Below are 13,722 nucleotides of genomic sequence, written 5' to 3' on the forward strand. Positions count from 1 at the left end.
TAACCATCTCAGGTCACATCCTTTAAATGCTATTTTTTTATTTTATTTTTTTATTCTGTGAAATATTTCAGCTGTAACACTAGAACGTCTGCTGTGTAAAGCTTGTAGACAGTTTGAAAGAACTAACAAATATGTCTTCCTGTTGACATGTAATGGTAAAAATAACTCTGTTCTAGATTCCTTTCAGCACGAACTTGTGGACAGACAGATCTTGGAGTTCCTCCATGGTTTACACCAACCCAAAGACCACTGAGGAGAAAATGATGTGTTTGCTACTTCTGGGACATTGAACCAACCAGTCATGGGCCAGCAGTCTGTAAGTGTCTGTCGGAAACATATCCAAGTCCAGGATGTGTGTCCTATCTGTCAAGAGGAACTGCTGGAGAAAAAAAACTGCCTGTGTCTTACTGCAGGTGTGTGGGTAACTCTGGTCAGGCTACAGTCATGCTTCAGGATAAGACAAGATGTACTAGACAACTTTTGGCCTCAACATCACCCCATAGAGAAATGTGAGTCATCACACTACTGCACATCCTGCTGTTGGCATACAGGGTGTTTGGCAGAAACCACTATTACCTGTTTTCAGCTGTAATAAAATTATGTCCATACCATATCTCCACAAACATAAAGAAAATATATAGAAAATCTTCATTTGCAGCGTTTTGCAGACATATTTTCTGTACTCTTACATGCTCTCTTTGGTTGTGGTAATAATGTAATGGAAATCAAATTTTATTTGTATAGCGCCAAATCATAACAAAAGTCATCTCAGGACACTTTACAAAGTAAGGTCTAGACCAGGCATAAGCAAACTATGGCCTGTTAGGTTTTATAATCTGGCCCGCCGAACTTGTCCCAATTATATTATTAAATTATGTTATCATTAAACCTCATTGGTTTTGACTTTTTTAGATTCCTCAGTAGATGGTGTACTTTAGACACATTTACCTCTACTTAACTTTTTTGCTTTGCCCTTTGACCCCTTCCGTAAAAATGAGCGGACCAAAGAAAAGAAAAGTGGATAGTGAGTGCCGAGTGTTTAATGAGGAGTGGACAGCAGCTACTGCTCAGAGGTTGATGGCTAATTTACAACTCAGCAAAAATTTTTTCACCGACAAACTGCGATTCAAGAGTCAAGTACCAAGGAAAGTTTTATGCTGGCATTCAAATTAGCAAAGGCTAGCAAGCCTTTCTCTGAAGGCCAGTTTTTGAAAGAATGCATAGTAGGCACAGCAGGTCTCTTGTGTCCGGAGACCAAAGGCAAGTTTGAAAAAAATCTGTTTATCATGCAGGACAGTGACTAGTTGTGTGGAACTGATTGATGAAGATATATCCAGTGAGTTAAACAAAAAGGCAGAGTCCTTTAAGTTTTATTCACTAGCACTGGATGAAAGTAACAACATAAAAGGCATTGCACAGCTCCTAATTTTTATCCGAGGGATTAACGACAGTTTTGATATAACGGAGTTTTTGACCATGGAGTCCTTGAAAGGAAATACGTGAGGAGAGGACTTATATGGCTGGGTTTCTGCTGTCATCAAGAGAATGAAGCTACCTTGGAGTAAACTTGCCAATGTCACCACAGAGGCATCGCCGAATTTAACTAGAAAAAAACATCAGGCTGCTGAAAAGAATCCAGGATAAAGTGAAAGAGGAAAACCCTGACCAGGATGTTATTTTCCTTCACTGTATCATTCATCAGGAATCTCTGTGTAAGTCTGTATTGTATCTTAATCATGTCGTGAATCCAGTCGTAAGATTTGTTGACTTTAGCACTGTCAGTTCATTATGTTCTTGGAGGAAACCGATGCGGATCACCAGGACTTACTTTACCACTCTCGTGTCCGCTGGTTAAGTTTGGTCAAAGTGTTTCAACAAGTGTTTGAGCTCAAAGAGGAGATTAGCACATTTTTCAAGTTAATGGGGAAATCCAACAAATTTCCTGAGCTGAGCGACAAGAACTGGTTTTGTGACTTTGCATTTGCTGTTGACATTTTTTCACACTGAATGTGAAGCTACAGGGGAAATATCAGTTTGTGCATGACATGTACACAAATGTGAGAGCCTTCAAATCCAAGCTGACTTTATTCTCCAGACAAATTTCAAACAAATCTTTCACTCATTTTCCCACACTAGGCATGCAGAAAGAGGCCACCCGAAACACGAAGAAATACTGCAAATCAATGGACGACCTGCACGGAGATTTCTGCCGTTGTTGTTCTGATTTTGAAAAAGTTGACAAGTCACTTCAGCTGGTGTCCTGTCCCCTGTCACAAGACCCTGAAACAGCACCACAGGAGCTGCAATTGGAACTAATCGATCTTCAGTCTGACTCCGTTTTAAAGGAGAAGTTCAACTCTCTTAAACTGAATGACTTTTATGCTTCACTTAACAAAGTCACGTTTCCAAACCTCCGGAGGACAGACAGCACAGAAGATGCTGGCGTTGTTTGGCTCGGCCTATGTGTGTGCGCAGACGTTCAGCATCATGAACATAAACAAAGCCAGTCACAGATCCATGTTAACTGAACAACACCTCAGATCTATCCTGAGAATAGCCACAACAAAACTCCAGACTTTGATGCACTGCCTAAAAAGGAAGACAACACTGTTCCCACTGAAACTGAAGGTTTATTTCTCTACTGTGTTATGAAAAAAATGCATTTGGAGAATAATTTGTACAATAAGCCTTGCATGTTCATATGTCATTTATATTAGTTCACACAAACACTCCATCCTTCTGCTCCCGGCCTGGCCCCTCTGTCAAATTTTAGAACCCACTGTGGCCCGTGAGTCAAAAAGTTTGCCCTCACCTGGTCTAGACCTTACTATTATCACTATTATTACAGGGATAACCCAACAAATCCCCCTTGAGCAAGCACTTTGTGACAGTGGGGAGGAAAAACTCCCTTTACCGAAACCTCCGACAGACCTCCGACAGACCCCGTGCTCTTGGTAAGCGGCCTTCTGCCTCGACCGTTTGGGGTGAGTGGATAAAGGAGAGAGAAATAATCAAACAGTGGGCAGGTTGATGTGGCCATTGACTGCTAATCAGAAATGTAGAGCTCCAGATCCAGAAAGGTACAGGGAGAGAGAGAAAGAGGAACACACAGTTAGTGACATGTAATGGTGGCATATAGATCCATGGAAAGAGAAGAAAGGAGAGAAACTCAGAGCATCATGGGGGCCCCCAGCAGTCTAGGCCTATAGCAGCATAACTAAGGGAAGGCTCAGGGTCACCTGATCCAGCCCTAACTATAAGCTTTATCAAAAAGGAACATCTTAAGTCTAGTCTTAAAGGTAGAGAGGGTGTCTGCCTCCTGAACTGAGACTGGGAGTTGGTTCCATAGGAGAGGAGCTTGATAGCTAAAGGCTCTGCCTCCCATTCTACTTCTGTGGACTCTAGGAACCACAAGTAAACCTGCACTGTGAGAGCGAAGTGCTCTGTTAGAATGATAAGGCTCTACGAGGTCTTTAAGATACGATGGAACCTTGTCATTAAGGGCTTTGTATGTTAGGAGAAGGATTTTAAATTCTATTCTAGATTTTACAGGGAGCCAGTGGAGAAAAGCTAATATGGGAGAGATATGATCTCTCTTGTTAGTTCCTGTCAGTACTCTGGCTGCAGCATTTTGGATTAACTGGAGGCTTTTTAGGGAATTATTTGGAAATCCTGATAGTAAAGAGTTACAGTAGTCCAGCCTGGAAGTAACAAATGCATGGACCAGTTTTTCAGCATCACTTTGAGACAGGATGCTCCTGATTTTCACAATATTGCGCAGGTGAAAGAAGGCAGTTCTAGAGACTTGGTTTATGTGTCATTTAATGGACATATCCTGGTCAAAATGACTCTCACAGCAGTACTGGAGGCCAGAGCTATATCATCTAGAGTAACTACATGGTTAGACAGCAGATTTCTAAGGTTTTCAGGCCCAAGCACAATAACTTCAGTTTTGTCAGAGTTTAGAAGTAAGAAGTTGCAGGTCATCCAGGCCTTTATGTCTTTAAGACATGCCTGAAGTTTGACCAGCTGACCTGATTCATTTGGCTTCATAGATAAATATAACTGAGTATCAGATGCATATCAATGGCAATTTATGCTGTGCTTCCTGATAATATTGCCTAAAGGGAGCATGTATAAAGTGAAGAGAATTGGACCTAAGACAGAGCCCTGTGGAACGCCGTGACTAACTTCAGTTTGTGTGGCGAGAAGATTGTTGGTGATTTTCACTAGTGCTGTTTCTGTACTCTGATGGACTCTAAAACCTGACTGAAAATCCTCAAACAAATTTTATTTTATTTGTAAAGAAGCTCATGAAGTCATTACTACTGAGATCTAAGGGAATATTAAGCTCAACAGCACTGTTGCTCTTTGTCAGCCTGGCTATAGTGCTGAAAAGAAACCCAGAGTTATTTTCCTCTATCAGTGATGATTAAATAATCAGCCACAGGGAGAGAAAGGGAGAGAAGAGAAAGAAGATGTGGCTTGTTATTTTGGGGAGGTGACAGTAGTGCGGGGAGGCGACAGTGGTGTGGTGGGTAGAGCAGGTGGCTCCCAACCAGACGGGTGAAAGGTTGAATCTCGGCAGTCCACGTGTCCTTGGGCAAGACACTGAATCCCCCCGTTGCCCCCGATGGTTAGAGCCGTCGGTTGAGATGGCTGCCATCGATTCTGTACCAGAAACAAATTCCTTGTGTGTAACATACTTGGCCAATAAAGGTGATTAAAAGTTTAAGTTACAGATTATTATTAATATGGACTGAATGCACTGTTGAGGCTGTCATTGTCAGCATCTACATGAATATTAAAGTCGCCTACTATGATTATGTTATCTGTACTAAACACTAAATGAATGAGGAGCAGGTGGACGATATACAATAACAACTAGAACTGGTTTTTGAGTTTGCCACTTAGGGTGTGAGAGACTCAGGATGAGGCTTTCAAATCAGTTATAATTATGTTTAGGTCTAGGGTTGATTAATAGACTTGAGTCAAAGATCGCTGCCACACCTCCACCTAAGCCTGCACGTCGAGGGACATGACAGCCACTGTGACCAGGTGGGGTGGATTCAGTAAGACACAATAAATCAATGTGATGTTCATGTGATTTGGATGAGAGAGAAACTTTTTCTGTTTATATTGAAAAACATAATGCCATGAAACAAATGTAATGGAAAAAAACCTTTATTATATAGACCCCTCCCCCACCTCTGTCTCTTCCTTCTCTTTTCACACGTTCACACACACTTCAATTCCTAATGGACTGTGTGGATGGGATACTGTGGAGGTTGAACTCCTGCCCCTCAGATGGATATGTCATTTATAAATCCTTAACCCGAAGAACAAGTGAAAGGCCGACCTCTCCTAAGTTAGCCTCCTGCCTTTTCAGGGGCTGTGCCAGACAACTGGAAAGTAATTTAAAGGACCAGTTTGTGCCAGGAGTGGCATCATGGGACAGAAACGCTAAAATCGCTCCTTTACATGGAGCTGCTTCTCTTAATTCACAGTGTTGAGAAGGATCTTCAGACACTTTAGACATCAGGTGTCAGGAGCAGGTGTTAATAACACACCAGATATTTGGCTTGTGCATTACCCCAACAGATGTAACAAAAGAAGAAAAAGAAGCAGTGCAAAAAGAAACCCACGTTTTTCCTGAAAGCAGTCCCATTGATCACCTACAGTAAATAGATTAGACTCCACTGATGGATGGATTAAGCACCTGGTGAGACAATGGCAAGCACACCTCTGCAGCAGAAGCATAATTTTTTCTTTTTATCTTAATTTGCCAAGAACATTTAAAGTGCCAGTGGTGTATTTACATTTCTTTTCTTTATGTGTATGCAGTGGAATAAATAAGTATACATAACATTTTGTTCAAAAGGACATTAATGGGAAAGGAGCCAAATATTGTTAGCATACTGGTGTCAATTTTTTGTAATTTTGCACATATGCAATATAGTTAAAAGTACTGAAAATCACAAGAACAAGAAACTGTATCAATTAAGTTTATTAATTTAGTGCACAAAAAGGCAAGATCAACATCACTATCATCATTACAGAGGTCAACACAAGGGGTGTCTATTTTGAAAGAAACAAAAGCCCATGAGTTTCAACGACTAGACACACGAGCAGCATACTGCAGAACACATTAAAATCAATACAAATACATCTACGAAGATCACTTGAGCGCTCACAATGGCACCGTAAAAGCGGAGGAATTCTGTGTTTTCAAGCTGATGGGTAGAGGGAAAAATATTTTTGTTTGTAAGCACACTGAACGATTAAGTGCTCAACTTAACATATAAATGACAATGAGCTTTCTGTACACTCCATGAAAAGACTCTAGGCTAACATTAAAATAATTCAGATTGATAAAACATCTCATATGATGGTTGCTTAAAAACCCATTCAACCATTCATGAAAATGTATTGATACAGGTTTTTGCTTTTAGATGAAAACAAACAACACAGCTTAAATGAAATCACATCATACAAAAAATGTTGCTTAACTATATACACACCAAAACATTTTATGAATGTAGCTACCGAACCGAGGCTCATACATACAAAGTTTGCAGTAGTAGCATGATGGAAGACTTTATATGGCAAAAGAGTTTCTGCAAAGTTTTTTTTTTTTAACTTATAACAATAATAATCACCTTTATTTGGCCAAGTATGTTACACACACGGAATTTGTTTCCGGTGCAGAACTGAGGCAGCCATCTGCGGCGCCAAATCAATCAATGGCTCTGACCATCGGGGGCAATGGGGGTTCAGTGTCTTGCCCAAGGACACTTTGAGAAGTGGACTGCAGGCACCGAGATTCAAGCCTCCGACCCTCTGGTTGGGAGATGATTGCTCTACCCACTGAACCACAATTGCCCCCTTATGGAAAATATTGCTAGTGGTACCATTTACTGGTATTCATGCTGAGTGAGTTCCCAAACCATTACGGATGGGCAATGATCAGTTCTCACTGAAAATGTTACAGGTTTTTGGGTATGCTGTGTGTTAGTATAACAAATGGGCACATATTAAAGTGTGCTTTATTTGACCCAGGACAACAGCTGCATTGACATATATGAGAAGCCTAATTCAGACATAAAAGTCTGCAGCCACACCAGCAGCCCAGTGAGGCATTACTTACAGCAGACAGAGCAATGCTTTGAGCTAAATGCTAACATGCTGGTACTAAGCATTTTTTTTTTCTGTTCACCATCTTAGTTTAGCATGTTAGCATACATACATTTGCTATTCAGCATTTAACACAAAGTACACAAAAACAAAGCTACATTTTTTGCTTCGTAAATATGTAGTCATAAACCAGAGTCCTGGACAACTTCAAACGTTGACCTGATGACTGCACAAGATGAAATGTTAAAGTTATTATAATTCATCCTGAGGAGGACATGAATGTGTGTACCCAGTGTCATGGCAATGCATCCAACAGTTGTTCCAACATTTCACTTAATCTAATAGTTGTAGAAATATTATTTTGAGCCATGCCCCACACACAGATAAAACAACCACGATTGGCCCTATTATATTTAAACTTCCATTGAAAAATATGTTTATTAGCATCTTCAGTCATAATGCATGTGTCAGAACAAACAAGTAATCCCATAGTAATGCTGATTAGGAAGTTGCTAAAACCAGTATAAAGAATTTCATGGCAACAGGTGTTAAAAGCAATCTACAAGGCACCGACCATCAGGAAGAGTTGCGAGGGATAATACTGTACATGACAAGGCATCCAGTTATATATCAGTAATAATAACAATGCATAACAAGTGAAACATTATGGTCTTATTGACTTAAATTATTATTTACTTGATATATAAAATGGATGCCTCAGAGCTGTGTGGGTCTGTGACAGCCATCTGAGTTTTCAGACATTCTGCAGTCATAATAATGCCATCCCATAAAACTAACATTGCCATGTTTAGTGCCAACTCTTGCGTTACCCAGGGCTGTGGCTGTATTTATTTAGATATTTCAATGTGGTTCTTACATTGTGATAACCACAGATGCTGTCCTGTTGTACTGTTTTTAGTTCCTTACACTAGCTACAGTTGGCAGCACAACACTGAGTCCTCTCAGGACTAGACAGTAAAATTAATCATTTAATAATCAGTTTACCTAACAGCTACTCTTAGCTCTACAGTCATACACTTTTTCATGCATTCAAAAATAATTGGAGGTTTAAAAGCTTAAAAAGGCCATTTAGATGAACAGTATATGTACATCACTGTTTTCCTTCATGTTTTCCACTGTTTCCAGTTGACGCAAAATTCTTTGTCAGATTAGCTGTCAGCAAACCTGATAAGAAGCGTTTTATTTAAGGATTTTAAAAATGTGAATTTATAGACAAGACTGCCTCCAGTAATGACACAAATACGTATTTTCATAACCCCCGACTCTCTTTTTAAGTAAAATATGGACATATGATCAAAACAAGATGTCATCATTGCAAACCAGGAAAGCTTCTCTTATTTAATTTACAGCAGGCATTTATGGTGAGGATAAGTGCACTACACATAGACCTGTATTTGTGTCTGTCCTGCAAATTCACCAGATTTTACTGAATACAGATCCATCATGTGCCTTATGTAATCACAGGCAGTAAGAAGGCACCTTCTTTAATGCCAGTACCAGGGACGACAGGATAACATGTTCATATGGGCATTTTGCTGTGAAGAATCTTGCTGGTGGTCTTTAGCTTCAGGGAGAATGAGAGAACATTGTACACAAACGTGTTTAACGGCAGCTACATAATGCTTCAATATGATACAGATCCTCCTTTATTTCATGAGATATGCGTTCTTTGGAAAAGTTATACAATCACTTCAACAACAACAACAATGCCCAGATGAGAACGAGTGGCAAGACGAAAGCTCAGTATGGATTAAATGGCTCAACTGAAGGTAAAATCCTTGTCTGGATGAGTGCGATCATAAGCCATGCTCTAAGTTCGCTTGGTCAGAGGTCTCCCTTCACGGACATGCTTGGTGCTCCTCTTTTCTGTCTTACCCTTCTCCCTCACCTTTCTCAGGCGTCGCGGAGGTGGTGTACCTCTTGACTCGCTGTCCTCCTGAGCGCTGGATGTATCCATCCCGTCTCGCTCCTCAGGAATATTGGGAATAGCCCCGCTGCTCCCATCCAAAATGTTCCTCAGGGAAGGGTCCTCTGGTGTGCAGGTGGCAGTGGTGCCACTCTCACTACTGCTCAAGTCCTGTTCTTCACCGTAACGCCCCCCTCGGCTGTGGTGCGGCAAAGACGAGGCCCTGACCGAAGGCCTGTCGCGCTCTGTTTCGCGGATGTTCTGCTGAGGCTCATTCATGTCCACCCCTGAGTCCAGGCTGGTGTCATTGCTGCTGGGTGGCCGGTGGCGGCTCTGGAGATCAATGATGGAGTGGCGTACCTGGGCGGCCGGCTTCCCATCTAAGGAGACGAACCAGGCCCTAGGATGAGATGAGGAGGACTTGCCACGGGTCAGCTCCAGCAATGTGCGCTCTGAGATCCCCTGTAGCTCACCGGGCACGCCATGCCCACCGCTGAACGTCTGCATACCAGCCGCCTCATTGAGAGTACCAGGCACGGACACAGAGGATTCAAGCAGGTTACTGTAGCGTCCCCACACACCAGCGTTAGGGCCTTGGCTTTGGGGAGGAGTCTCCAGAGGCTGGGGCTCGTCTTGGCTGCTCCGCTGTGGGCTGCTTTCACCTCGGGACTGGTGGTGGTGAAGAACCTTGGGCAGTGTCTGGGTGTAGCTGTCTTTACTTGTAGGCTCTGAGTGAGCATCATATTCAGCTCCATTGCGTGGGAAAGTAGCAGCCTTGCAGCCTGACATTTGCTGCTCCTGAGCAGTGAAAAGCTCTGGGGCCTGAATAATGGCCACTGGTCGGTTATAGATGTGAACCAGCTTATCTTGAAAGAAGGTGTCAGAGTTCACGTTGGCCCGACTCCGCTCTGACTTCTCCCTCAGCCGAGCTACCTCTTCACCGTTGATGTAGTGAGGTGGAGGATGGGGACCTTTGATCCGATCTGAAGCGATATTCTCATAAAGAGGAGCTGTTGGGACACTCCCCGGTTCCTCCACATAAATGTTGTAGTTGACTCTGTGCCTCGGTGTGGACGAAGGCTCGCACTGGATGCTACAGGACACAAGGCTGTTGTCGCCAGAACGGAACAACAAACCCTCTTCCATGTGGGTGGAGGTGGTTTGGTCCTTTTTTACCACTGTGAGTTTAGAGAAGCGGGCCCTCTTCCTCCCAGGCTCTCGATAAGAACCTCTGCTTTTGGAAGAAACAGAATGTACTCAATACAGACACTGTTTCACAGGACTGTAGCTACAAAACCCCTTACTATGCCAAATTTAGTAATGGGGTGGTTTATTACTTATAATAAAAGTTGCATTGTCTCACTTTTGGCACAAACAAGTCATTTTCATTTGAGCCACCACCACTGCAGTTTCCATCACCTTGTTTTAATGTATATTACTGTAATTTTAATTTTGCTAAATGAAAATAAGCAGTGTAGAAAACAGAAAAAAACTGACACTGATCAATAACATTTCTGATATGATTTCTTACCCACAGTGGCATAGCAGCAAAGAAAGAAATCCAATCACTATAGCCAGTGTTGCTCCCAGTATTCCCATCAACAAGTAGGTGTGGTATGATATGAAATCCACTGAGCTTCCATGTCCCAGATAATCTAAATAGTTAAATGTGTAGGTAAACATAAAACAATTATGAGCGCTACACAAACAGCATGACATGTGGTAATGGAGGTAAATGAGGTTTGTACCGTTTGAGGAGGGCAGGGGGGCGGCAATCCAGTAGCCCAGATGGGAAGCTGTGTAGGTCCAGACCAGCTCATCGCCTACTGCTTTTACTACTCCCAGCCCCTGATTCTCCCAGGCACCTTCATGCAGAACATATACTAGTTTGTTTATCAGCCAATACATGAATTCAGCACAAGTACTATGAAGCCTATGAATTGTCAATGTTGCTTTTATGTATTTTAAGGAGCATGTAAAATTTATTTCAGAGAGAAACTGAATGTAGAACTTAAGCGTCTCCTATTATTGTTGTTGGCAAAGGTGTTACACTAAAGTTTTAGAGTGTCATTGTCGTGTATTAATGTTTATTTACATGCATCATTCATGAGTCTTATTTTGTAATGTTATTCCTCTAATTTTTATTCGTACCAGTCCTCAGGTTGAAGGCCCAGGCTGGCACAGTATCAGAGGCCCTGAGGTGGGTGTCGTGTCCAAGGGGCAGGCTAATTTGAACAGGCCCTCGGACCTGGAGCCCCTCATTGCCGAAGTACAGCTGGATGCTGATGGATGCCACTGCCTTCAGCTCGACGGTTCTGAGCGCTGTGTACGCAAGGACCCGAGTTAAGCATTTAAAATGTTATACACATTCTTATGTTTAAACCAGAACAATCGTGAAACAAGCTGTGAGGTCTGCAGTGCAAAATATGTGTACAGAACCACAACCACAGTTTTTCTCTCCCTTTTAGTATATTTTCAACACTTTTAACACTCACATGATTTGTTGCTGATGATGCCTGGAGTGCAGTTGATGCAGTCTTTAGCTATGTGTTGCTGTGGTACAGTCAGGTAAGCAGTCACTGAGGAGATGTTGCTCTTTTCAGGGAGTGTGAGGAGGTTCTTGGGGAACTTGACCTTAGGCTGGGAGGAACTGTCTGTGAGTACCAGATGACATATGATGAATCATAATATGGACCTTTTGACAATATGTTTGAATATAAAATGTATTTTGATTGACTGTATTTTGATTTGGCAGAGAAGATGAAAGAGAAGTGGCTTTATTTTACAGAAGAGGGGCCTTTTAAATCCAGTATTATTTTAAAAAGAGACTTGGTTTAAACAGAGCATCTACAGAGATACAAGATGTTGGAGGCTTAATTGTCCCCAAAAGATCTGAGGCACAAAAACAGTATTATAGTCTATCTCTACACTTATTAGGTAGTGAATCGGTCCTATTCATATTTTCATATTGTAGTACAGTAGATATTCATGTATTATGTAAGCATTTTCTTGTATCAGATTAAAGTTCAGCTCAGTTGATTCAGAAAAATATATTTGATTTTATTCAGCTCAAGGCCTTAAGTGAAAGGTATTGAGATGAAGTTGAACTGACTCTGATCCATGTGCAAACTTACCAGGTAACTTCCCGATGATGAGTACCGAGTCTTCAAACAGCCACACGTTCCCCTGACTGTGAGGAAGCAGCAGCAGCGTCACAGCAGAAAAAACTGCAGGGGCATAAAGCAAAGGTCAGGACTCAGCCACACATATCACTATTGTTTTAGCATTTTATTTCAGTTCTGACATTTCTAGTAGTTTTACATGGTATACATCACCACTATAAATCAGAGCGAATCAAGAAGGAGAGTGAGAACATTTCCACTGACTCTATACCTTTTGGCAGATCATGAGAATAGTTCCAAATATTAGGAACGGCACCACAGAGTTACACTGACTTGGCTACCCCTTGCTATTTTCTAGAGTAAGAACTTTAAATCAATAGCATTATACTTTATACTTGTGACATTTTAAGTTAGCAACATGTCAAAACATTTACAACCTCTTGACTGCCTCCCTCAAATACTGGGCCACTTTAATAATTAGTTATTTAGCTAACTAGCTAAATTAGCTGAGTTATCTACAAAACAGAGCACAGAATGTTTGTAACGCTGTACACATAATTATAAATAGCAACTGCCAATAAATCCTGCTGTTCCCTACAGAAAACAATGGATCTTAATTGAATGTTCGGACCTATTTGAAGCCACATGACGTGAACTACTGCCATTTTCGAACCCTTGGCCTGACAACTCGTCTATCTTAATGGCTCAGAAATGTGAATAGTACAAATGTAAAGTGAAAGATCAAAAGTGATAGTATGTTAAAATCTCTATATCTACTTTAAATTTAAATATCAGTGGGAAATAGACAGGCTGTTTGTCTAAGATGTAGTTTGTTTTTGGGCAAGCAACCTGTTCACAGTGACTTGTAGACCTGCGTTACCACCGGCAGATGGCAGTGCTGCCTCAAGCCTCTTTTTAGGGTTCTGTTGTCTGGCTCTGCAGCACAGGAGGGAGGTGCCTCTGATAGTGCAGAACAAGGGGGGTCTCGACAGATGACTCTCTCTCTTGTTTTTAATCCCTCATATCACTTGCTCCATCTTTGCTTTGAAACACCACCTTCCCATTTCTTTTCTGTCTCATTCACACTAGTAAGAGGAAGTGGGAGTAGAGTAAGATCCCGGCCCCTTTTGAACACCAATATGAGCTCACTGTGGCTAAAGAGCTCCCACCCCCATCACCCCCTTGATTCTGTGCAGGACAAAGACTGTTTACTGAGGACGAGATATGTTTCACCCAGGCTTGACTCTACAGGGCATGCTGATGTGGAAACAAAGGATAAATTGAGCATAGAGCATGGCGTTCAGTTACACTTGACTGGACACTGAACATAAATTGCTTCATCACGAACAAACCTCAGTGACATGTTGTATGTAATCGCAGACAGTTCATGAATCTATAATGTCCATTAATAATGGCAGTTGAGAATGTGTGAATATTTTGTTTGCAATTACTCAAAATACGTATTTACAAATTGTTTTATAGCACACTGTCAGTCACTGTCAACTTTAATGCCACATGTTTTCATTTTTAGGTTCAGTG

At 41.6% G+C, this 13,722-nt stretch overlaps 1 protein-coding gene across 2 annotated transcripts in view; it reads right to left on the reverse strand.

The window, feature by feature from the left end:
• Window positions 1–6,803: 6,803 nt before the first annotated feature.
• Window positions 6,804–13,722, reverse strand: part of fam171b (family with sequence similarity 171 member B) — an 11,560-nt gene continuing 4,641 nt past the window's right edge. Inside the window, exons 3-8 of one of the 2 annotated variants that reach the window (XM_020620550.1) lie at window positions 12,196–12,288; window positions 11,557–11,715; window positions 11,213–11,383; window positions 10,810–10,926; window positions 10,593–10,716; window positions 6,804–10,292 (exon numbers count right to left, since the gene is read on the reverse strand). In XM_020620550.1, the coding sequence (XP_020476206.1) occupies window positions 8,966–10,292; window positions 10,593–10,716; window positions 10,810–10,926; window positions 11,213–11,383; window positions 11,557–11,715; window positions 12,196–12,288 (1,991 nt within the window). In that variant the 3' untranslated portion in view covers window positions 6,804–8,965. Of the gene's footprint in view, window positions 10,296–10,592; window positions 10,717–10,809; window positions 10,927–11,212; window positions 11,384–11,556; window positions 11,716–12,195; window positions 12,289–13,722 lie in introns of both variants that reach the window. The other variant, XM_020620549.1, reaches the window with a different exon arrangement.

This window comes from Monopterus albus, unplaced genomic scaffold, assembly GCF_001952655.1.
Source record: "Monopterus albus unplaced genomic scaffold, M_albus_1.0 scaffold240.1, whole genome shotgun sequence".
NCBI classification, from domain to species: Eukaryota; Metazoa; Chordata; class Actinopteri; order Synbranchiformes; family Synbranchidae; genus Monopterus; species Monopterus albus.